General features: G+C 40.1%; 1 protein-coding gene across 1 annotated transcript in view; it reads left to right on the top strand.

Moving 5' to 3' along the window:
- The first annotated feature begins 16,843 nt into the window (after positions 1 to 16,843).
- UBR4 (ubiquitin protein ligase E3 component n-recognin 4) overlaps positions 16,844 to 23,995 on the top strand; it is a 142,734-nt gene continuing 135,582 nt past the window's right edge. Inside the window, exon 1 of the mRNA XM_031961544.1 lies at positions 16,844 to 17,001. Within this exon, the coding sequence (XP_031817404.1) occupies positions 16,961 to 17,001 (41 nt within the window). The 5' untranslated portion in view covers positions 16,844 to 16,960. The remainder of the gene's footprint in view (positions 17,002 to 23,995) is intronic.

Below are 23,995 nucleotides of genomic sequence, written 5' to 3' on the forward strand. Positions count from 1 at the left end.
AGGCAGCTCAGATTCTTGTGCCTGGGAACCCTGCTAAGCCATTTCTTGACAGGGGATTAAGTTTTGCAGGTAACACCTTAGCCTTTGGAGGCTGTAGTTCTGTCTACTTCTTCCAGCTAGAACTGCAGGACTCATTGTAGGCATTTAAGCCCCATTCCTTCCCATCTACACAGGCCAGTTTCTTCTTTTATTGTCAAGATCTCATAGCTTTGAAGTTAGATCTCATTTGCTTTTTTAAGCCAGTCAATTTGCACTTTTAAAGAAAATCTTAAATCAATGACTTCCTTCCCCAAGGCAGGAAAGACAGAAAGCTTTTGAGATAATCTTTGACTACTGTTCAGAGATAAAATTTAAGAATTAGCTTGATTTAATTTCTTTTCTAAATAAGCCGTTTTCTTCCTATAAAAATTCAGAACTGAGTACTGTATCTTCAAAATTTTGACTTATCTGGGGGAGAAATTGAAGGAACAATGCATTTTGAAATTTCTGGAAGTAACTGATTCAGGAAAATTAGTTCCCTTCTACCAGCCTAGCATATACTCAGGATCTATCATTCATAACTCCTTCTAGCAGGGGCAAGCTAATGGCCCAAGCAGTAGTTACTACTCTCCACTCCTTATCCACGGAACTTTAGGGTTACCCTAGGGAGTTGTGAGGTTTGCTCTAATATTATATGAATTGAGTCCCCACTGGTATGCTTTGTCAATTTAGCCATTCAGACTTAATTAGCATTTAGAAATGGGTATTTATTAAAGTGGTGTAGTAACAATAGTTGGTTCAAAATTTCCCTCTAAACCAGGGGCACAGTTGCCTGAAAGTACACACAAAAACCCAGAGAAAAATGGATTGGTTTGATGGGATACAGCTTTTAGGGGAAATGTGGCAGTAACTCTGAAACCACTCGGCCTTGCTAGTGCAGTAGTTCCACAGATACTAATCAAATCCTGATAACAGGTTTCTGAGACAAATTGGGGGTGGTGGTGGTACTCTTTCGTTTCCAACTCTAAACCACAAAATTCAATATTGAAGGGCATAATAAAATTAGCATATCCGTGACATGAAGCACCACATCTCTTTTTTCTATAAATATATCTTTTTGTGTCTGGTTGTTTGCTAAATGTTCTTGGAATTTAGCCCACTTCAATTGGTGTAATAATTACAATAAAATTTTCCCTTTGACTTGGAGATGGGTTCAAGTCTGCAAATTCTTTTGAGACACCTTGTGACACTGTGACCCCGACTTCTTGGGGTCTCCTGAAGCTCAACAAGTTGTCTTTCATTCTCTTGAAGAGGACCATAATGAGATCAATATATTACAATCAAGATACTGTGTCTTGACTGTGGCAATCAGAGCCATATAAATTCGTAATGCTCTGCTACAGCTTAGGCAAAAATAGTTCATATGAACACTTGGGGTGGATTTTCTAACTGCACATTTCTTGCTTCTTTTGGGATAATTCACTTCTACTTTGCTCATAGAGCACAGCACCTTCTCTGATTGAAGAGGGAACCCCAAAACTCTGAAAATTCTTAAAGGAGAAAACCTCCTTCAACTCTGCCTCAGTGAGGGGACTCTACCCCAAGTACAAACAGTTTCATCTTTGTTATTTGGGTGGGGTCTGCTTAGTCCTGAAACACAATGGGTTTCAAGCACTGTTTGTGCTTGGGGTGCAGTCCCTCACTGAGACAGAGTTGAAGGAGCTTTAAGGATTTTCAGTTTTGGGGTTCCCTCTTCATGATGACAGCATGCCACGCTGGATGGTCCTGTGTCAGTGTGTCCCATGTAGTTTACACAATTCTAAAGTTCTTAAGAGAGACCTTGAGAGTGTCCTTGTATGGCTTTTTCTGACCACCAGGTGAGCAGTTAACCTGTGTGAGTTTTCCATAAAATAGTCTTTTTGGCAAGCATACAAAGCTTAGAGCACATGAGGTGGCAGAGGGGTAACATTTCTAGAAGTCCTTTTCTTCTCTCAAGTATGGTTTACGTTGCTCCTTGTACTGTTATGAAATTGCCTGTCTTTTAAGTTTATCTAATTGTTCTCAGCTCCTATTGTGGAAATTACTGTTATGCCAAAGTTCCCTTTTAATGGGGTGACCAGTTCCTCCAATTGTCCTATTTCGTAATTCTGCCTTAGGTTATGACCGTCCCCTCTTAATGGTTGAGATAAAGGTTTTATAGACATTCCTTAATATCATTAGAATATCAGTAACCTCTCTCTATCAGGTTATCCCCATCTAGGTCCCTCCATTCCCTCATTGTTCTTGTTATTCCATAAAAGGCTTGCTGCCCCAATACTAGGGGCTAGACTCTTTGAGATGATAGTCTCCTCTAGCCCTGGGATCAACATGGATGCATTGGTCCCAGTATTTCTCTCCATTTAATAAATTATTGAATTGGTCTCTAATCTCTGTCTTGCTCGGTTTCTTTGGCATTACATTTGGAGGCCCCAGCGAGATAATTAAAAAATAAGCATGATTAGAGATGAGACTTTCAGGTCTCTGCCTTGGGCGTGGTGGCTGCGAATCTGAATTCTTGGCCTGGAGAGGTTGGGCCCTCCTGGATTTTTTCCAGAGCCTCTGGGAAAGAGAGCAGTTTCCAGCCACAATAGCCTGATGGTAGACAACCCCATTTCGGCCACAGGAGAGTAAGTTTGTCTGGGTACCTTCTGGGGTACCATCTGGTTATTTGTTTGTTTGGTTTGGTTGATTAGTGAATAACCCGACTAACTGGGTTGTGTGGTTGTACGGTTGTCACTTTTGGGGTGCCCTTGGGGTACCGGTTGGTTTGGTTGATTAGTAAATAACCGGACACTGTTGTCACTTGGGGTGCCCTTTTTGGGGGTGCCATTTGCTTGGTTGATGAGTGGCCTACTGGACGCGGGGGTCTCTACTGGAGTGTGAAATACGGAATTTTGGACAAGGTAAAAGACTTTTTCTTTCCTTATCTTGTGGTGGACACTGCAGCATCAAGACTGCAGTGATTGTTTGGAGCTCTTGGGAGCTCTGGCACAATTCTTTAGGAATTGCTGCGGCTCTCCCGCTTTTGCATGCTCAGGGGGCTATCTACAAAGACTGGGGGTTTTAAAAACGCCATTTGGTTTGGCTTTAATGTTAGTGTCCTACTGAATGTTGTAATTGTGCAGTCTAAGTGTGATCAGTGTTCTGTATGTCTTGTATGTTATTAGACAGTCTAGTTGTGCTGTGTTCTATGTGATTTTTGTGAAATTGTAATTTGTCTGTTTCGGTAACTTAAGAGCTCTGTTAAATTTAAGAACAATGATCAAATTTGGGAATTGGTTATTTCAATACTGAACTCCAGCTGGTGAAAACATTTGATTAGGAATTTAAAGATTCTAAATTTGGGAAATGAATTGGTTATCCTTAAGTATAAGATCTTAAAGGAACAACAGCTTGTTAAAGAAGTTAGGTTACTTGCCTGAAAGAGGTCATGTGCCTCTAATTTTACCTAAAGTATGTAACAAGGACTTTTCTGAAAGCTTCATCTCTGACCAAGCTGGGCTTAGGAGAAGTCCATTGGGAATAATGGCCACATGGGGCCAGAATGAGAGAAAGAAACTATGTTGTTTTATTATTTGAAATGAGATAGAAATGGATTATATATGTTAAATCCAGCTCTGCTGGACATGTAGGTTTTATGGGATTCCCCAACCCACCCACCCACTGATTTCTGCTACTTTAAATGTTGGGTGGGGTAGGGATCTTTTGTAAAGATTTAAACTTGCTCCCCCCTACCCCCCCCCCCACTTCAGTTATAGGAGCCAGGAGCCATTTAGTTAGCCTGGAGTGAAATTTAGTTCGACTTCGCTCCCCACCCTTCCAATCTGGTCATAGGTAATCACTATATCCTAAATACTTGAGCAAATAAATATTTGGTCTGGTCATCTATTGGTTACTAGATATTGTGTCTGGATATTCAAGTTTTTTAAAGGTTTTTAACTAATGAGAAGCCACATCTTGTAGCAGTCCTTGTGAACTGGTCTTTCTATCTCAGACTGTTCTAACTTTTCTTTGTTAGATTTGTTTTTATTTCTAGATTTGGTCAAATTGCAGATATACTGACTTGCTTCTGGCACCCAGATCAAACCTTTGTTTGTCAGCATGCCACACTACAGAGTAATTGACAGCTATCGCCCACTTTTCCTGATGTAATTTGGATTGATGGGGGTGGGGGGGCAGTGGGAAAGTGGTCAACTTGTTAGAATTTTCACTTGTCTTACTGTGCTGTGTTTAAGACTTGGAATGGAAATTGTTAAACTTGTGTTAACTATTGCTGTTATGTTTGAGGGACTTTTAGTCTGTTATGTATATACATATGTGTATGATTTATATGTGGGATGGTCATTTGATAATTCCTTTCCAAAAGAAAAAAAAAGGGAGGAGAAGAAATAGGAAATTGGAAAAACTGGTATGTTGCTAGTTCAGATTTAATTGGAAGTCCTTTACTCCTTGCTTAAATTTACTAGACTACGATTTGCTGGTTGTGCTTTAACTTGGAAATCCCTTATTCTGTTGGAATTGCCCTGGCAGACTCAGTTTTGGGGGATTATTTTTTGGAAACAACCAGAAATTGGATACCTGTCTTGGAACTGGCAGTCTCTCTGAGCTGTTTCTCCACTCCTGTTACCCCATGTCCTTAAGTATTTCAGTCTACTTAAAAGACCTTGTTGATATCGAGGCCTCTAAAAGTTTGGGGTTGCCTGCCTTGGTCTACTATGCAGAAATCTGTATTCTAGTGGCAGCCCTGTTTGTTCCTCTGAGCAGGACAGGTGGAGCCGCTCCAAGCCTCACCCTCTTGCCCCTCTGAATGGGCAACACAACTGCCTTGAGCCTGCTGCTCTCCATAAGCAGAGGCCCAGTCATGCACAAATGACCACAGCTGTCCATATGCTCCCCAACTGCAGAGGATCTGACAATTGATTGTCAGAAATAATTGAAATAAGGAACTTTGTGTATTGCTGATTAATTCTGGGATTATCAGGGAGAGACTTGACTTCGCCATAAGTCCTTGCATTGGTTTAGCTTTATTTTGATTTTTACTTACTTCACATAGGCTTGTTCAAATTACAGTGCTAAGGCCTTCTAGAGGAAGGTAATTCAAAGATTTGAATAGTTCCAAGAGAAAAAGGGGGGAATGTTATGCCAAAGTTTCCTTTTAATGGAGTGATCAGTTCCTCCAATTGTCCTATTTTTTAATTCTGCCTTAGGTTATGACCGTCCCCTCTTAATGGTTGAGATAAAGGTTTTATAGACATTCCTTAATGTCATTAGAATATCAGTAACCTCCCTCTATCAGGTTATCCCCACCTAGGTCCCTCCATTCTTGTCATTGTTCTTATTATTCCATAAAAGGCTTGCTGCCCCAATACTAGGGGCTAGACTCTTTGAGATGATAGTCTGCTCTAGCCCTTGGATCAACATGGATGCACTGGTCCCAAATCTGTCTTGCTCAGTTTCTTCAGCATTGCATTACCATCTGTTCTTTCAGAGAGAACTCCCATAGAGTACAACTTTTCCAATCCTTTTGAAGTTTGCAAAGATTTCCTCTGGTCAAGGAGTAGAGGTGCTGTGCCCTGTTTTCTAAAGCCCCAAGTTGAGGTGGTTAAAATATTGAGTCCTGTTTTTTAGAGACCTCAAGTTGGGGTGACAAAACGTACCTTTGCTTTCTAGAGCCCCCACACCAGGGTGATTAAAACATACCTTCCTAGTGGAGAAGTGATGAGGCAGGACTCCCAAGGATGGTGGGAAAATGGAGTCCATTTATTTCAAGTGCTTTCCCCTTTTTATAATGTAACAAAAACAACACTGTGCACGTGAGACCACATAAACAACTTGCTATGTAGTTTGCCATCTGGTATCACTCTGCTTTCAATCTCACACAGGTTGTTACTGCCCCCTGGCTTCTTAGGAAGATCTAGAGTCCTTGGGGAAGGTGAGGAGCCAAACCAGACATTGTTAGCAGGTTCCCTCTGGGCTTAAGGGTCTTATACCTTACCCAGAGTTACCCCACTGTGACCCTCTACATCAAGGGATGGCTCTTTTTCTTTCCCTAAACATTTATCTCTTAGGGACTTAAGTGGAATGACTTTCCCCAATTGTTCAGGTATTTAGGGTTACTCATATACTACTGAACACAAATGGAGAAAGTTTTAAAGATGCAGTCTTAAGCAAACTGTAAATTCATGTTACTCAGTTTAACTGGCTTTTTTTTTTTTTTTTTTGCTACAAGGCAATGTTTTTATTCCTAATTGATTCCCTATCAAAGTATCACAAAAACTTTTTTGACTTTTTTTTTTTGTCTTCAAGTCTCTTACATCGCCCTTGGCCTTTATTCTTTCAGCAGAGGACCTTGTTTCTTATTTTATTTAGAAAACACGAGCCTATTCACTTGAAACCCCTTCTTCTCACTTTTCTCTTGACATCCTCCCTTATTCTCTCTTAATTTCCCTCAGTCTCTAATAAAATGACCTACTTAATTAAAAATTCAGCCTCTCCATATAATGCCCTTGTTCCCATTTCCTCCCATCTTTTTCAGGAGGCTGACTCCCGCAAGCATTCTCTCTCTCTCACCATTAACTTCTCCCTATTTACTAGCTCCTTGCCTACTGCTTTCAAACATATTCAAATCTCCCTTTCCTTAAAAAACAAAACTTCAATAGATTCTGCCATCTACTCAAATTATCCTCCTACATTCAAGGGTTTGGAAGAGTCAGTTTGAACTGGCTCCTGAAAGCTGAAAAACTTTCAATGTGAACATTTACATCTGAGAAATAAGTAATACTTATCAGAACTTGATTTGCTTTGCTGATTATCTAGGCTTCAGAAATATTAATCATGCAGATTAAAATGAAAAGTACATCTACATAAATTATTTTTTTCATTTTGGAGAATCTGGTTGCAAATAATTTGCCAGCATATACCTGTACTGTTCTGTAAACACTTGCTTGACGTCATTAAGAGTGGTGCTAAAGGTTCAAGGAATGAAATCATCACCAGACTGGTAATCTGGTAACTTCAGGCCAATTGTTGTTATTATTATTATCTTTTTTTGCTGAGGCAATTGGGGTTAAGTGACTTGTCCAGGGTCACACAGCTAGGAAGTGTTAAGTGTCTGAGGCCAGATTTGAACTCGGGTCTCCTGACTTCAGGGCTGGTATTCTATCCACTGTGCCACCTAGCTGCCCCAGGCTAATTGTTGTTATTCTTTGTTTTTGAAGAAGACCAGTGATATCACAGGGTGATGTCTTGATTCACATGTCCACTGGATTTAAGTGAGGCAGCACTGCATAAAGTTGTCAGCCTCACTCTCTCTTCCTGAGTCATTGAAGTCCAGTGGCAAGATGAAATTCAGGATGATTCTCAATTGCCTGGCATGCAGTGCATGACCTTGGCATTTTTAATGTCTGCCAAGCTCTAAGTATTGCACACATGCCTGCTTCAGCTGCCTTCATGGGCACTGGAACAAATTGTTCTCATCCACCAATTCTACCTGGGGAAGTTTTCACATGCTTGGGGTAGATACTACCCCCACCTCACCAATGGTTTGAGGTCTGTCAGTAACTTCAATCTGGTTTAGCCTATTTGCTGAGAGAATTTACTGGTGTGTGGCCACTTCATGCTATAGCTTCTTGGAGCCACAGGTAAGAGCTGAAGCAGGTTACCAAAGGTGGATGAGCACCTTTGAAAAGGGCTCAGTAAGCACTTATACTAGAGGTGTTAGTCCCAAACACCCATACACTTTTGCCTATTTTAAATAGTGCTATTTAAATTCTTATACTCCATTTGTCCCAGCAATTTCAATATTATTTTCCACTCTTTCTTTTCCCACAAATATAAATTTAATTATCATTTGTCAAAGCTAGCTGTTTCTATGTCATTTCTTGCATCTAGCACCTTCTCTCAACTCATAGAATTACTACTTTCATTCAAGCCCTCACTATCTAATGACTAGACTACCCTAGCAGCCTCCCAAGTGGTCTCCCTTCCTCAAGTTTGCTCCATTCTCCACAGAGTTGTCAAAGTCATTTTCTTCAAGCATTTATCTGACCATGTTATTCTCCTGTTCAATAAACACTGGTGGCTTCCCATTGCCTAGAAACCCAATGTGAACTACTGTTTAGTTCTTAAAAGTTAGGGCTAATAAACATATAATAATATAATTAAATAATAATAACATATAATTTATTGTGCCTTTGTCCCAGGCACTGAGCTAAAAACTGGGGATATAAAGTCAAAACCAGTCTCTGACCTCAATACGCTCACAATTTAATCAGGAAAACACAAATTATATGCAAATACACACACATACACAGGATAAACTAGAATTGCAAAGAAAAGGTACTAGAATTAAAGGGGATTGGGAAAAAGATTGTTGTGGAAGGTGAGATTTTAGCTGAAACTTGAACCCTGGAATTAGAGATGAAGGGGGAGAACATTCTGGACAAAAGGGACAGCCAATGAAAATGCATGGTCTGAAGATGGAATGGCTTGTGCAAGGAACAGCAAGGCTTGTGTCACTGGATCGTAGCTGTGTGAGGACTTGAGGATGACATCTCGGTGGTGATCCTGGATTCCTAGAAGCTGATGGTACTCTTGACAGTGATAAATAAAACGATCTGCCTAAGGTCATAGTTTCAGTCAGAACTTAAAGCTAAATCTCATATCCTTAACAGTCAATTCATCCAGAATAATTATCTTTTCACTGGTAACTATACTACATTTATACATCCATCCACACCCCATATTTTTGTAACATCTACCCATATTAAAATTCCTTGAAGCAGAGAAAACCATCACTTGACAGACCTAAATTATGAGAAGCATTATCATATCAATACAGTAATAGTACATAAGCAAATAGGTGTGAATTAGCAAAAACAAACAAACCGCAATGAAGGGGTAGCAAGCTATAGAAACACATGTGAACCTAATAGAAAACCACGTAAAAATAGAGAGCAGAACACATGTAAGAACTGGCCTCAGTCCAAGGCATAGCTGGTGGCTTATAAAAGCAATGTCATCTTAAAACATTGCCTTCTGAATTATTATCACCTGCCTCAAATGGTCAATCCTTTCTTTTTATAGCCTTGCTGGCAGCCCATACCTCCTGATCACAAGGGAAGCTGAATAACTTTCCTCTGGCAAACAGGTGTTTGAGGTGAAATGTCACTATAAAGTCCCCCAAGTTCTCTGGGATTATTGTTCTTTTACTAGACAAGTCCATGCAGGTTCACACCTCCTTATTATGAAGGGGCTTTTCATTATTTTGCTATTTCAATTGTTTTGTGAACACTAAAGATTCCAAGAATGGATCACTTCCATTAGCAGAGAAACTTGCTACCTTGTTACAGTTTTTGAACACTGAGAGCCTCATGTTTTTTTGTCTGAACTTTTCTAAAGTGAAGTCATAGCTTTATTTTTTTTTTTCAAGTCAAGCTCTAAGTTACTTATTAGTTCTAGCATTCCCTTGACCCCTTTTGTCCAAAGTCATGGAATAACCTTCATAGCCACAGAACAATATGCTTTTGAGACATTCAACTTTCCATTTCCAGAATTACCTCTAGGGCTTCATGGGAGTCTAGACACTAAGCAGAAACAAAATGGAGAAGGGGAAATGAAGGACAAAAAGAAATCCCTACTTCCTTTTGGTCTCCAAGTTATTAAAATGTTACTTAGCTTATTGCTAAGTCTGTTTTGTTCCCTATTCCCCTACCCCTTCCCAAAGCAACAAAGTATCTTTTGGTGCTTCAAAACTAGCCACATTTGTGAATATAATTGTAGCAAATAAGTGGCTACATTTAAGGCTGGATTAAGGTTGCACTAGCCTGAGGTTCTGACCCTGTGACCCTCTAGCTGAATAATATCTTCAGCCTTACCTAAAGTCAGTTTACAACTCTCTTTAATAATTCTGCTTTTTAAGAGACGATTTAAATAGGAAAAATGCTAAGTGATGTGGGAAGTCTCATATAATAGATATCTCAAATTCTTTGTGAGTAAAACTTTTTTTTTTAAAAGTCACTCATTTTAACGGTTTGGTCATGTATACTTATTGTGTATCTAATTTATATTTTAATATATTTAACATCTACTGGTAATTCTGCCATCTGGGGGAGGGGGTGGGGAGAAAGAGGGGAAAAATTGGAACAAGAGGTGTGGCAATTATCAATGCTGTAAAGTTACCCATACATATAACCTGTAAATAAAAGGCTATTAAATAAAAAAAATAAAATTCATTCATTTTGACTACATTAAAACCAGCCTTTATGTCAATCAGTAAACATATATTTTTGTGTCTACTAGGTGCTGGGCACATGCCAGTCACTGTGAGGCAGGTGATGGTATGGCGAATAGAGAATTGGGCCTGGAGTCAGGAAGACCCAAGTTCAAATCCAGTTGTGTGAATCTCCATGTCACTTCACTTGTCTCAGTTCCTTCAACTGTAAAATAGCACCTACTATAGGATTGAGGGTCAAATATTTGTAAAAAGAGCTCAGCACATATAAAGGCTTATTTCTCTTCCAGGCACTGTGCTAAGAAAGCCAAGCTAGTCCCTGCCCTCCAGGGGCTCACAATATAATGAATAGTATGAACACTGGGGACCTGTGAGTGCTAAGTAGTATGTGCTGGGCAAACACCCCCTTCCATAGCTTGTTCTAGCCTTGAGCAGTTGAAGTTAACTAGGTTGAACTTACTATTACCTGTTTTCTCTTCCATTAGTAGTGGGAGCAGAATCAATCCTTTTTTCTGCTTCCATTTCTATTTCTACTTAGCAAAGTGCTTAGAATATAATACTTAATACATGCTTTTTATTCATTCATGTGTGTTCTCAGTTCCAATACTCCAACTTATGTCATTGCCTCAGCATTAGCTGCCCTATAGAGAATAAATTTTGAGGTTTATTTTCTTGTATCTAGGCTTTAATCATTCCTCCCAGACTTTCATCAGTTATCTATCCTTGCTGGTAAGGGGGAGAGAAAAATCGAACAAATAGGATTCAATGAAACAAGGTTTACATAAGTTGTTGACATTTTATCTGGCAGGAGTTTCAAACTCAACTCTACTTCCATGTGACTGCAGGCAGTATCAAATTTAGCAATAGTCAAAACAGAGACCAAATCATTGGATTGTAGCTGTTCCACAATGGAAATTAAATATAGCTTTTTTAAAGCAAGTTTAATTTATTGTATTGATATTAAATATTATTAATGATAAATCATAAAAGATAAATACATAAATGGCCAGAAGAGGCAATTAAACTGATATTTCAACACCTGCTTTACTTTCCCCTTCAAAGCCATCTGGGTCTAGTGGCAAGATATAGATGAAGGTGACTGGAGATGGCCCTGGATATTATTTTAACACAAACATAAATAATATAGATTCTATTGTTTTATTCAGAATTCTTTTCCATGTTCTGTTTACTTCTGTTGGTGTCAGTTATAATACAAATTATTAAATGACTAAAATCTTTTTAAAATGTTTGTATTACTAAATTTCTTGGAAGATATGTGCCTCTAAAAGTTACTGAAAAGGACACGCTTTATTTTCAGATCTCTGAAGTTAAGAGGATCTGGGTCCAAATTCCAACTCGGATGTTGACTTCCTGTGTGATTTTGGGAAATCACTTTATCCTTTTGGGATTTAGTTTCTTTATCTATAAAATGAGGAGGGTTATGTTAAAAGACTTTTAGTGTTCTTTCAGTTCTATGTCTATTACTCTATGATGGATATTTAAGTTTGTTCTTTTAGAAATGTCCCTGAAGGGATAGCTTACTTCAAAACCAAAAACTCCAGTTCGTGCACAGAATAACTGCACCTAAATCACTCACAACAAAGGTAAGAAATTCTGTGAGATATTCCCAGGCATATCTCCCATAAAAACATGACTAACCTTTAACTGAATTCCTTCTATTGATTCTTTCACTTTTTGTGCACAAGCTGTATGGATGGTCAAGATGTTCAGGTATTAAGTCCCAGCTTGATGCTTAAGTCTCCCATTCATATTCTGAATAGAGTAGAATTGGGTCTGACACTACAGATGGATGCTGGGTTTGAATATACCAAGGTATGGTCATGGAAAACCTCTAGAAGCCAATTGTGGATAAATGGTCCTTGTCTATCAATCTGCCAAGTACTTGTCCTTGCATTGGTTGGCAAAGTATTTCCCCCATGTTTCTTCTTATGCAAGTATAAATAATGGTCACTATACTATATATTGCCCAATACACCAGGTCATGACAGTTTCAATTTTCACATTATTCCTGCAAGAAATCCCGAGTCCAGGCAGTCCCAATAAACTCTGGATAGAAAATGCCATGTGTGAGAAATAGAACTATAGAGATTAAATGTAAACTCACATACACTATATTCACTTCTTTTTTCTGTTTTTTTTTTCCTTCTTTTCCATGGTTTTTCCCTTTTGTTCTGATTTTTCTCTCCCAACATGATACATGAAGAAATGTGTATTTAAAAAAGTTAATATACACATATGGCCAGACAAAATAAAACAATTAATTAAAAAAGAAAAGAAATCCCCAGTCCAGGTAGAAGGGGCTCATAAGCAAATGGTGATGACTTCAGGCTTACTATTCTAGGGATCTTTGGGGATATGTTTCCAGCCCTATTTCCTGCAGGTGACATTGCAGAGGGTAGCTTCTGTCAGAACAATTTAGTGTTTGCCTGGTTTGTAGCAGAAACTTAAGTCATGCTCTTTGACTTGCTTTTCTTTTCAATTATATCCAGCATGATGGCTTTTTCAGATTCAGTCTTCTGCAGAAGAAAGATCTGCTTTGTTGGCTGTGTCTTGCTAGGAGTATTCCTGCATCAGGCCATTGCGACTCTGAGTCCGAGTCTTTACTTTTCCAAACAGTTCTCTTTCTCTAATGGTTCTATGTAGTCTTCTGGCTTTTGCCTCTCTTCCTAAAGTTCCTATTGTTTTTTAATCCAAATTTATTTTCAATTCCAAATTCTCTCAATCCCCTGACTTTCCTTCCCTTATTCCACTGAGGAAAACAAAAACAAAAACAAATCCACTTACAAAGACGTATATTAAACAAAACAAATTCCCACATTAACTATTGCCCTACAGTAGTTAACATTAATAAAACAATACAATATGCACTCAAAATCCACCAATTCTCTCTCGGAAAGGTTTAGCATGTTTCATAACGAATTCTTTGGGACTGTGATTAGTTCCTTTGCATTGATCAGAATTCTCAAGTCTTTCAAAGTTGTGCATATTTACAATATGATTATTACATAAATTGTTCCCATTGTTATATTCAAATTGCTGTGTATCAGTTCAAACAAGTCTTCCCAGATTTTTCTAAAACTATCCCCTTCATTTCATATCCCCATTTCATTTCACTACAAGTACCCTATCACAAAAATATACCAACATTTAATTGTTTCTCTTTTGAAAGGTTCTCATTCCTGTCCTCCTTATCAATTTCCAATTCTTTGCTACCACAAAAAGGAACTGCTTTATTTTTGTACATATGGGTCTTTTCCTTTTTCTCTGATTTCTATGGGAGTATAGATCTACTAAGCAGAAAAATTAAGTTAAAGGGGTATCATTATTCAGTTGTTTCACTTGTCTGACTCTATGACCTCACTTGGGATTTTCTTGGCACAGATACTAGAATGGGTTTGCTGTTTTCTTCTGCAGCTCATTTTACAGATAAGGAAACTGAGGCAAATAGGGTTGAGTGACTTGTCCAGAGTTACTTATTTAGTGTCTGATGTCTGATTTGAAGGTGAGTGTCTATCTACTGCTTTACCTAGAGTATATATACTTTAATAACTTTTTGGGCATTGTGTCTAAATTGCTTTCCAGAATAGTCAGACCAGTTCTTATGCCATCAACAGGGCATTAACATATGTTTTCCCATAGTCTTCCATTATTTTTCACTTTTTTTTGTTCATCTTGCCATTCTGATATGTATGAAACAGTATGTCAATGTTATTTTAAGTTGTAGTTTTCTAATTACTAGTGGTTTCAAACATTTTTTCATATGGCTATTGATAGCTTGGATTTTTCTCTGCTTATTCATATAGGTAGTTTTTGACCATTTTGACCTTTGACAATTTATCAATTGGGAAATGGCTTTTATTTTTGTAAATGTGAATTGATTTTCAATATACCTTAGAAATGAAATCTGCATCAGAAAAACTTGTTGCAACAATCTTTTCCCTCATTTCCCATTCAATTTCAGTGGCATTGATTTTGTTAGTGCAAAACTTTTAAATAAAATTTTATGTAATCATAGTTGTCCATCCTTTTTTTGTTGAAGGCACCATTCTTCTAGTTATTCAAGTATACATACCTAGTAGTTTATCTGCAACCCTCCATTTTCCCTCATATTGTCAATTCTACCTTCAAAATATATCTTGCATCTTTCCTCTTCTTTCTACTAATATAGACATCATTCCAATTCAAGTTATTTCTAATTTGGACTATAGCTTCCTAAATGCCTGCCTCTAGCCTCTCTCCTTTCTAAATTATCTACTATACAGTTGCCAAATTGATATTACTAAAACATAGGTCTGACTATGTCATCTTCTCGCTGAAAAAGTGCCAGTAGTATCTTCCTGCCCCTTGGATTAAAGAAAATTCTTCCTTGGCTTTTAAAACTCTTCACAATTGGTTTACAAACTATTTAACCTTTGTACTCTCAAATTCTACATTCTAGCCAAATTGACTTGGGTAAGGTTTCCTTTATATGACATCTCATTTCCCCAACATGTATTTTTGGACAAGCTGTCCACCCCCAAGTTCACTCCTTCCACAATTTACTTTTAGAATCCCTAGCATTCTGCTGCTAGCTTTTTTGTATCCCTAGAATTTACTTGGCATAATGCCTAGTACACAGCAGGCTTTAAATGTTTGCTGATGGAATGACAATGCTCAGCTCAAGTACTACCCCCTATAAGTCAGATTCTTAAACTGTGGCTCAAGATCTCTTAACTAATGCCGGGGTTGTGAAATTATGATTTAAATGTTTGATGTGTAGTATATCCCTACATACCAGGGGTCACATAAAAATTCTTCAGGCAAAAAAAGTCTTGAGTGGAAAAAATTTAAGAAGCCCTGTTCTTGTTATTATTATAAATATTATTATTATATTATGACGATCACCTTATTTGCTGGTATGTTCTCCCAAGAAAACACTATGCTCAGGGGAGATAGGTGGTGCAGTGGATAGAGAGCACCAGCCCTTAAGTCAAAAAGACCTGCGTTCAAATCTGGTCTCAGACGCTTAACACTTCCTAGCTGTGTGACTCTAGGCAAGTCACTTAACCCCAATTGCCTCAGCAACAAAACAAAACACTGTGTACTTTAACTGTATTCATATCTGTTCCTCTAATAAAATATAAATTCCTTGGGGGACTTTTGTAGCCCAGCACTCAGGATTTAATAAATGTTTGTTTTATAACGTGAACCGGTCCAGTTTTCCTTTCAGGGTTTTCTTCTAGACGTCTTCTGCACAGGAAGCCTCTCGTACAGGCCATAGCAACCTGCAACAATTGGCACTTATTACTTTGTGTCTTCGCCGCGAAGCAGTCGGCTTGCTCCCGAGTCTAGCGCGAAGCTGAGGCAGATTTCAAGGAGAGAGAAAAAGGAAAGAGGGAACGCTCAGCGCTCTAGGTTTTCCACCATTTTGTGCTGGGGAATCCACATAGAGATGAAACTAAACAGATTAACTCATTAAGAGTTTTTCCTGACTCCCTGGTACTAAATACTACTTGCATCTTAGTGTCAACCACCTCAAGTTCAGTCTACATAGCCACCTATCTGTGTATATATACACGCACTCTCTGGATAGATGTATGTGTACGCCTAAATGTTTGTGCACGTGAGCTCCTCGGAGCAGGGGCTCTCTGGCCTTCCTCGGCTTCTCCAGCGCTCAGCTCAGGGCCCTGCACGTACCCAGCAGGTGCTTAATAAATGCGCACAGCGCGAATGACCCACTAGAGGGTAAAGCAGAGGGACAGGAAGCAGAGGGCAGGACGCCGCCCGCCGGGGCGGTCGGCTCCCGCTCAGGCCCTGCCTGCGCCACTGGCGTTCCGGGCTCCCTGGGCTCCGGGGCCAGGCGGGGAGGGGGAGGGGAGGAGAAGGGAGATGGCGGCCTGCCCTCGGCACCGCCACACGTCAGCTCGGCCGGTCCCTTGGCCTCTCTGGGCCGGTTAGGAAAGAACTCGGCCGCGGCGGGGCGGTGGGTCTCACAGGCCCGGGGTCTCCTCCGTCCCACACTCACCTCGTCGCCAGTACTCCCGGCGAGGACGCGCCGGCCGACTACACTTACCCAGCGACCTCCCGGTACCTAGGGGTCGCCGGAGGCTGCGGGCACGGCGCAGGCGTACTAAGCAGTGCGGATTTCCCCGATAAAAAACAGCCTCGGCCCCAGAGGGCCGCTCGGCGAGCTCGGCGCAGGCGCAGCAACCTCCGGAGCCGTTCGCCAATCGTTGAGGCCGGAGAAGAGGCCCGTCTTTTAGTCCCTCGGGCGTCTTGGGCTCCCTGCCCACGTCGGGTCGCGTCGCGCCGGCTGACGCGGACACTCACGTCACTTCCGCCCCCTCCCGGGAGGCGGCGCTGGGCCGGTGGCAAGCCCCCGGAGGAGGCGCAGTCGTGAGAGGGAAGATGGCGACGAGCGGCGGGGAAGACGCTGTGGTGGCGGCGGCCGTGGTGGCGGCGGCGGGGACGGCGGCCATGGCGGCGGCGGGGGCGGCTCCCGCTGCCCCGGCGCCGGCCCCGGCCCCGACCCCGGCCCCGGCCCCGACCCCGACCCCGACCCCGGCCCCTGCCCCTGCCCCTGCCCCTGCTCCGGCCCCAACCCCGCCGGTTCCGGCCCCGGCTCCGGCCGCGGCCCCAGCCCCGGCCGCTGCCCCGGGCTGGGAGGTGGCGGTCCGACCGCTGCTATCCGCCTCCTACTCCGCCTTCGAGATGAAGGAGCTGCCGCAGCTGGTGGCCTCAGTCATCGAGAGGTAGTACCGGGCGGGGACCGGGAGCCGGGCCGGGCGGGGGGAGGGGGAGATTCTGCTGCATCATTCTGGCCGCCGCCCCTCTGACCCCCCTCCTCCCCGCTGCCGGACCCGCCCTCCCCGGAGCGGGCACCTGGTCCGGGGAGCCCTGACTCAGTTTCCCCGAGAGAGGCGGGTCTTGGAGTCTGAGGAGCATTGAACCCAGCCTGTGCCTCTGACTCACAGTGTAACCTTGGACGAGTCATTGCCCCGCCTTGAGCCTCCTCCGTTGTAAAAGGTGCAAGTGGGGCTAAAGAATGCCCGACGTTCCGGCTAGCTTTGACATTCCGTGGAAGATGCACCCCCTCCACCCTTTTAGACTTGGGCCACCCTGAAGGGAGGGGTCAGGAAACAGGGGTGCGGGGGCCAAGCACTCGCTTTGGAGCTGGGGGATCTGGATTCAAATTCTGCCTATACCACTTCCACTGCTCGGGTGACCTTGGGCTAGCCCTGTGACCTCTCTAGATCTCGCGTCCTGAGAACGGGTCCTCCCTCTATGTCCTCTCTGCCTGAGTGTGTGCTCCTTGGATCTCCAGTCCTTGGAAGGGGGTCCCACCGGTCCTCATCGTCTCCCCCCTTCCCCCCCTTTTAGCCAGGCAATCTTGGGCACTTAGACTTCCCGCCTTAGGAGGTGGGGAGCAGATCCAATATCCTCATCCTCAGTTAACAGATGAGGGAAGCTGAATCCCGGGCTTCAGTGGTACCTGAGATCACCCAGGTGGTAGGGATTGGAGTCAGAATTAAGTGACTGCAGCATTGTGGGCTTCGGTTTCCACCTCTGTCAAATGAGAATAGCATGGTCACATTCAGAGTGTGGCTTTTTGTGAATAGGATGGGGAGTTCAAAGAAGCTTGACTTTGGAGTCCCAGGAGCTGATTTGGGATCCCAGCTTTGTCATTTTATGACCTTGATGATATCTGGCCCTCATTTTCCTCATCTATAACAGGGCCCTTCTAACTTTTTTGATGAGTTTGCTTCCCTGGGTACAACTTTTCCCCTCCCACAAGAATGGGGGCTTCAGGAGCCTGGGTTTAAATCGAGCTGACCAAATGAAAGTTCCTTGATGGATGTGTAATCAGAGTGATTTGTGCCTTTATAAGAAGAGTCTTAAGACACAACACCGTTCATTCTCTTTTCCCTTCTATAAACTTTAAAGTTCCCTGTCACAGAATTAGGTTAAAGTCATCCAAAGCCAGGGATCAGAAAGCTCCTATACTCCTTGACCAGAAAGCTGGCATTTTTTCCATGGTGAAGAGTTCTTTTTTTCCTTGTAAAAAACAGTGTCTTCAAATCATTTTGCAAGCAGTTTTATTAGCATGTGCCAGAGGATCTTGGAGAGAGTTGAGCAAGTGATGAAGAGTTTCTCTGTAGAAATAAGGTTTAGGAAGTTAAGGACAATAAGGAAGCTCAGGAAATGTAGGTTTATTTAGACCTACTCTATCATTATCTTATTTTAAAATTTAGGGCATTTACGTTTCTTATCTTAGAGTCAAAGCCAAAATTTTAAGTCAGGCTTCCTGACAACAGCCTATTACTATTCTCTTCAGTAAAACAAGGTTATGAGACTAGTTATCCTTTGGTTTTCTTTCCAGCTTTTTACTTTTTCTAAATCTTGTATTTACATGGGTTTTTTTCCATCATGGAGACACTACCACCATCAGGTTTTGAGAGCCATTTATTGACATAGATGTTATGTCAGAGTACTTGGCTTCTCATCTTGTTAACAGATCAGACTCTCATAAATGTAATGAAAGAAATCATCCTTTAAGTTAGTCTCTCTAAGAGATGAACTTTGTTCTTTATTCTGTTTGTCCAGCCAAAACTTTATACTGCTCTCTACATTTGCTGCTGAGTTGCTTTATTCTAGAATAAAGTTAAAAAAAAAAAGTTTTGCAAACATTCAGAAATAAGGAACTGTGACTTCAGCAGGGTTTAGAGCCTGACAAATTGATTGGCATTTGTGGTATATCAAATCCTGCTTCATAAGTAAATCCTGCAGATAATTTTTGCTATATTATAAAACCAAAAATATTTTAAAGATGAAGACATATTAAAGATCTTATCTTCAAATTGTGTACCCTTCTTTTAAAAACTTTTAGATAAGTAGTATTTTACTCCAGCGTGTTGTTTGAATTGAGTTGTAGTGGATAATTTTTGGCATTAGAAACATTGAATTTTACAGCCAGATGGCACCTTAAATTGCCTTTATCCTGTCTCCAACCCCCTTATTTGATTAGAAAACTAAGGTTCCCTGTCCCAGTCCAGGACTCTTTCCTCCTCTGCAAATTTACTTTCATGTTTTTAGTTGACTTTTGTGAGACAGTTCAACTTTTTGGACCTCAATTTCCTTTTCTGTAAAATGAAGGAAATGGGCTATATGTCTCAAGGGTTTCAAGGCTTTCTGCATGAGCTTAGGTAGTTTGTCATCCCATAAAAGCTGAATAACAGTTATTTTTTTATATAGTGCCCCAAACCCAGAAATAGGCCTGTTAAATGAAAAAATTAAATGATTTCAGGGAATGTGGGCTGCTCAGTGGTGCAGTGCATAGAGTGCTGGGCCTGGAGTTAGGAAGTCTTATGTTCATATCTTCAAATCTGAACTCAGACATCTGTGTGACCCCTGGGCAAGTCACTTGATTTTGTTTGCCTCAATTTTCTTATGTGTTTTAAAAAAAAAAAAAAAAGCTGGAGAAGGAAATAGCAAACAGATTCAGTATCTCTGCCAAGAAAATCCCAAATGGGATCTCAAAGAGTCAGACCCAAAGGAAATTAAAAAAATAAAAAAGAAATCTGGAGAATATACTAAAGTTTAAGTATAGCAGACCAGATAGTAGGCAAAAATGATCTGATTTCTTCCTGCTTCATCCTGTGATAACTCATGTTATTGAGATTTGACTGTTGTCACATGGAATAGTAAGATAGCTTTTCATTGTTTTAAAAGCAATTCCCAACTGATAGGCATTTTCCCACAGGCTCTTATTGACAAAGTTGAATCCCGCTGAATCACTGGGCAACTTCGATTTGAATATGTGTGCACTGGTATGTCTTCCTTAGAATTCCAGATGAGCTTTTGAAGGATGAAGGTGCTGAGAGGATAACTTTTCTGTGAATTCTTCATTCTAATGCTGCTCTAGACAAGAACAAATACTTAGGATGTGATACATAGATTTTTTAATCTATGTAGTGCATTATGGTTATATAAATTGCTACGAGGCAGTATAGTAGAGTCCATTTCTGGAGTCAGAGGAAGTGGTTCAAATCCTGATTCTTTGATGTATTAACAGTGTGGTCTTAGAGAAGTTCCTTCTCAAGGCCTTAGTACCTTCATCTGAAAAATGAGAAGGTTCAACTACATGATCCCTAAAGACCGTTCCACTTAGACAACTGATCAACTGATACTATGATCTGATAGTAAATCATAGCCAGGACTTGAACCGGGCCTCCTGACTTTCAGACCAATTCTTACTTTATTATTACATGTAAAATAGGCTTATTTGGTTTCCTATATTTATATGCAGATTATTTTTGCTTTTCCTCTTCTGTGAGCTCCTAAGCTCCAATTCACGTTTATTCTGACCATGTTTTTCTTCTCTTTTTCTGCCCTTTCCCAGTGTCCTCTTTTCCTGCTACTGTGTACTTTACTTTTTTTTTTTTTTTCTTTGACTATCCTGGCTCTCCTACCAGCTTTCACCTCCTACTCTGGTATTCTGAAGCTCCATTAAGTCAATTCCTCATGACTCTCAGGGGTGATGACATGAAATAGGAGATTTCCAGGCATTGTGATCCACTCTTTGTTCTCTTCTCGATGGTAGTTACCTTCCATTCTGATGAAGAGGTGTATGGACAAGATCCAGACATTGCTTATTGAGAATCCATTGAGAATTTTAATTAGACACTTGCTGAAATAAGGGAGGAATTAATTATTATATATATAAATTGGTGCTCCATGCTCAAAAGTGTCAAGAGTGTAAAAATAATTAGGAATTTGGTTCTGTTTTTTGATGGGCATATTCCCTCTGATTTTCTGAGGCCTGCATGTATCATGTATGTCCTTAACACTGTAAGCAAGCCCTTTAAATACTAACCTCTTTCCAAGCTAAGGAATAAATATATTGTAGCCAGAATTGATTCCATCCAGCACTAATGCTTTATGTGGGATTAATTAGTCAAATTGATGAGGACTGGTTTCTTTTTTCTACCACTGCAATTCCTTGTCTTTGGAGAATTCTTATCTTCACATAGAAATTTACGAACTTTTCCCTGAAACAATGTTTCCATGTGTTGTCATTGAGATTCTTGAAAATAGACTTCCTTTTTATGTTATGTAAAGATACTTGTCAAATTATGTCCCTGCCAGAGAGTTTTTAGACATTCACTTCTTAAAAACAAAGATATTATACAGAGTTGAGAATAGATTGCTTAGTTTGGAATTGGGCAGGCCTGGGTTTGAAATTGCCTTTGACATTTGACCAGTTAGGTGATTATTTTCTTTATCTGAAAAATGGAGATAATATCTTATAATATTTCTTTCACAGTTAAGGTTAAAATAAGATCATGTCTGCAGAATGCTTTGTAAGTCTTAAAGCTCTTTATATAAATGTCTGCTATTACTATTCATTCAGCCATTGTTTCTCTGTAAGAAAAGCAATGAGGAAGGCTACCATTCTACTAGGTTAATTGCTTTGTGTCATAACATGGTGATTAACAAATAGAAATGGATTCCCACTACTGGGAGATACTATTTAATTGTGCTGATAAATGACCTAAATCCTTTAACAGTCTTTATGACTTTAGGTGAGTTCTTTAGCTTCTCTTGACTATTGACTTTTCCTTTTCGTTCCAAAGCACACAAGATATCTGAAAAAGACTTTCATTTCATTAGTAAACATTTTTAAAAATGTCATTCCATGCATAGAAAAATATGGGGATACCATGTCTTTGATAGTTAAGAAACCGACAGAGAAGGACTTTTGTTATCCTTTGGCATTTATTGGCAAGGAGAAGGTAGGGTGTAGGATTGTTTAACTGTAGTTTCAAAACAGAGAGAAGGGGGTAGCTAGACAGCACAGTGGATAGAGTGTTGGCCCTGAAGTCAGGAGAACCTGAGTTCAAATCCAGCCTCAGACACAATACTTCCTAGCTGTGTGATCCTGGGCAAGTCACTTAACTCCAATTGCCTCAGCAAAGAAAAAAAAAAGAAACCATATAGAAAGAAAATAGCTCAGAAATAGAAAGCATTAAGTTGCTTAAGAGATGAGAATAGAAGTAAATTTCTCTCTATTTTGTACCTCCCTGCCAAAAAAGAGAGAGGTTTTCTTTCCAAGACCTAATCTTTATAATCATCTTACATCACATCATTTGGTTAGCTATTGTTGCTCTTGTTACACTATCATTTCCAGTATAAGACATTGATGATACTATTATGGCAGGTTGGGAAAAAATGGATGTCCGGAGGATTGAACGAACAAGAGTATTATTATTCGGCAAATTAGAGAAGACATTCTTGCCTATTAGGACTCAGCCTTTGTGTGCTTTTTGTCTATTTTTCATTTCATGTTTTCTGCCTTTCCCTTTCCCTCCCTTTTTTGGGGGGGAGGGGAGTTACTTGATCTGTTCTACTTTGTTTCTCTGCACTCTTCAATGCCTCTCATTTACTTGGGGTGACTTTTAGTGGACTTACCTAATGTACTTCTTCCTGTAAAACCCTTTTAAAGACTCATTTTTGCATAGACCTTTCATTCCTTTCAAAATGGCAAATGACTCAAGGCTGTTGCCAATACATCTTTTGACCAACTACATTTTTTTAAAAATTTTTAAATTTTTAAATTTTTAATTTTTTAAATTAAATAACTTTTTATTGACAGAACCTATGCCAGGGTAATTTTTTACAACATTATCCCTTGCACTCACTTCTGTTCTGATTTTTCCCCTCCCTTTCTCCACCCTCTCCCCAAAGATGGCAAGCAGTCCTATACATGTTAAATAGATTACCCAACTACATTTTTATCTTTTCTCTGTGCTTGTCATTTTGCAATCATATTTCAGTTACTGAGCTGTTGGGCTACAGTTAGTATATGGATTTATGATTTAGTCCACACCTCACATATTCTCCACATAAAATAAGCATTCAATAACAGTGGTGGCAACACTGAATCTGGAGTAAATGAGTCTAAACCTTTTTTCAATATATTGGAGTAACCTTGTCCTCAGATTACGAATAATATTCAACAGAATATGTCTCTGAAGTGCAAGTATTTTGCTCCAGAAAATTCCTCTTAGTTGTTAGTGTTGATATTCTGTTCCTTCAAATCACAAAAGATTAATAGAAAAGTAATAATAATGCGGTATGTAGCTGTAACGTTTTTATATATACTACTATCTCATTTGGCTTTAACAACTGAGGTAGATGGAACAGGAATTAACTATGCCCATTTAATAATAAAACTGAGGCTCAGAGATTCATAAATACTGAAAAATGCTTCTTTGGCACTTGCTCTCTCTCTTCTCCCTCCTTTCCTCATTTCTCTTATCTTTAATGTCTTGATACTATATCTCATAATTGAAATAAATTGAAATAAGAGACAGAGCTGGAACTAGAACATAAAATTATTCTGGGTTGTGAAAATCTTAGAGTAGTGAATAGGAAAGCCCCACATCAGAAGAGAAGGAGAAAAGCAGCTGTGTGTTGAGCTTGGAGAAAACAAAGGCAATGAGCTCCACGAAAGGCAATGAGCTCCACGGTTAAATTTTTTTTTTTTTTTGGGGGGGGGGGTGTTTTTTTTTTGATATTGTGGATTCTTTTGGCAGTCTGGAAAAGCCTATGGACTCCTTCATAGAATCATCGGTTCGGTTACTTAAAATAAAGTATTTGGAATTACAAAGAGAACTAAGTGTTTTGAAATACATTATATATAGTAAAATATATTTTAAAAAAAAGAAAGACAAAATTCCATAGCAA

The sequence above is a fragment of the Sarcophilus harrisii genome, chromosome 3 (assembly GCF_902635505.1).
Source record: "Sarcophilus harrisii chromosome 3, mSarHar1.11, whole genome shotgun sequence".
Lineage (NCBI taxonomy): Eukaryota > Metazoa > Chordata > Mammalia > Dasyuromorphia > Dasyuridae > Sarcophilus > Sarcophilus harrisii.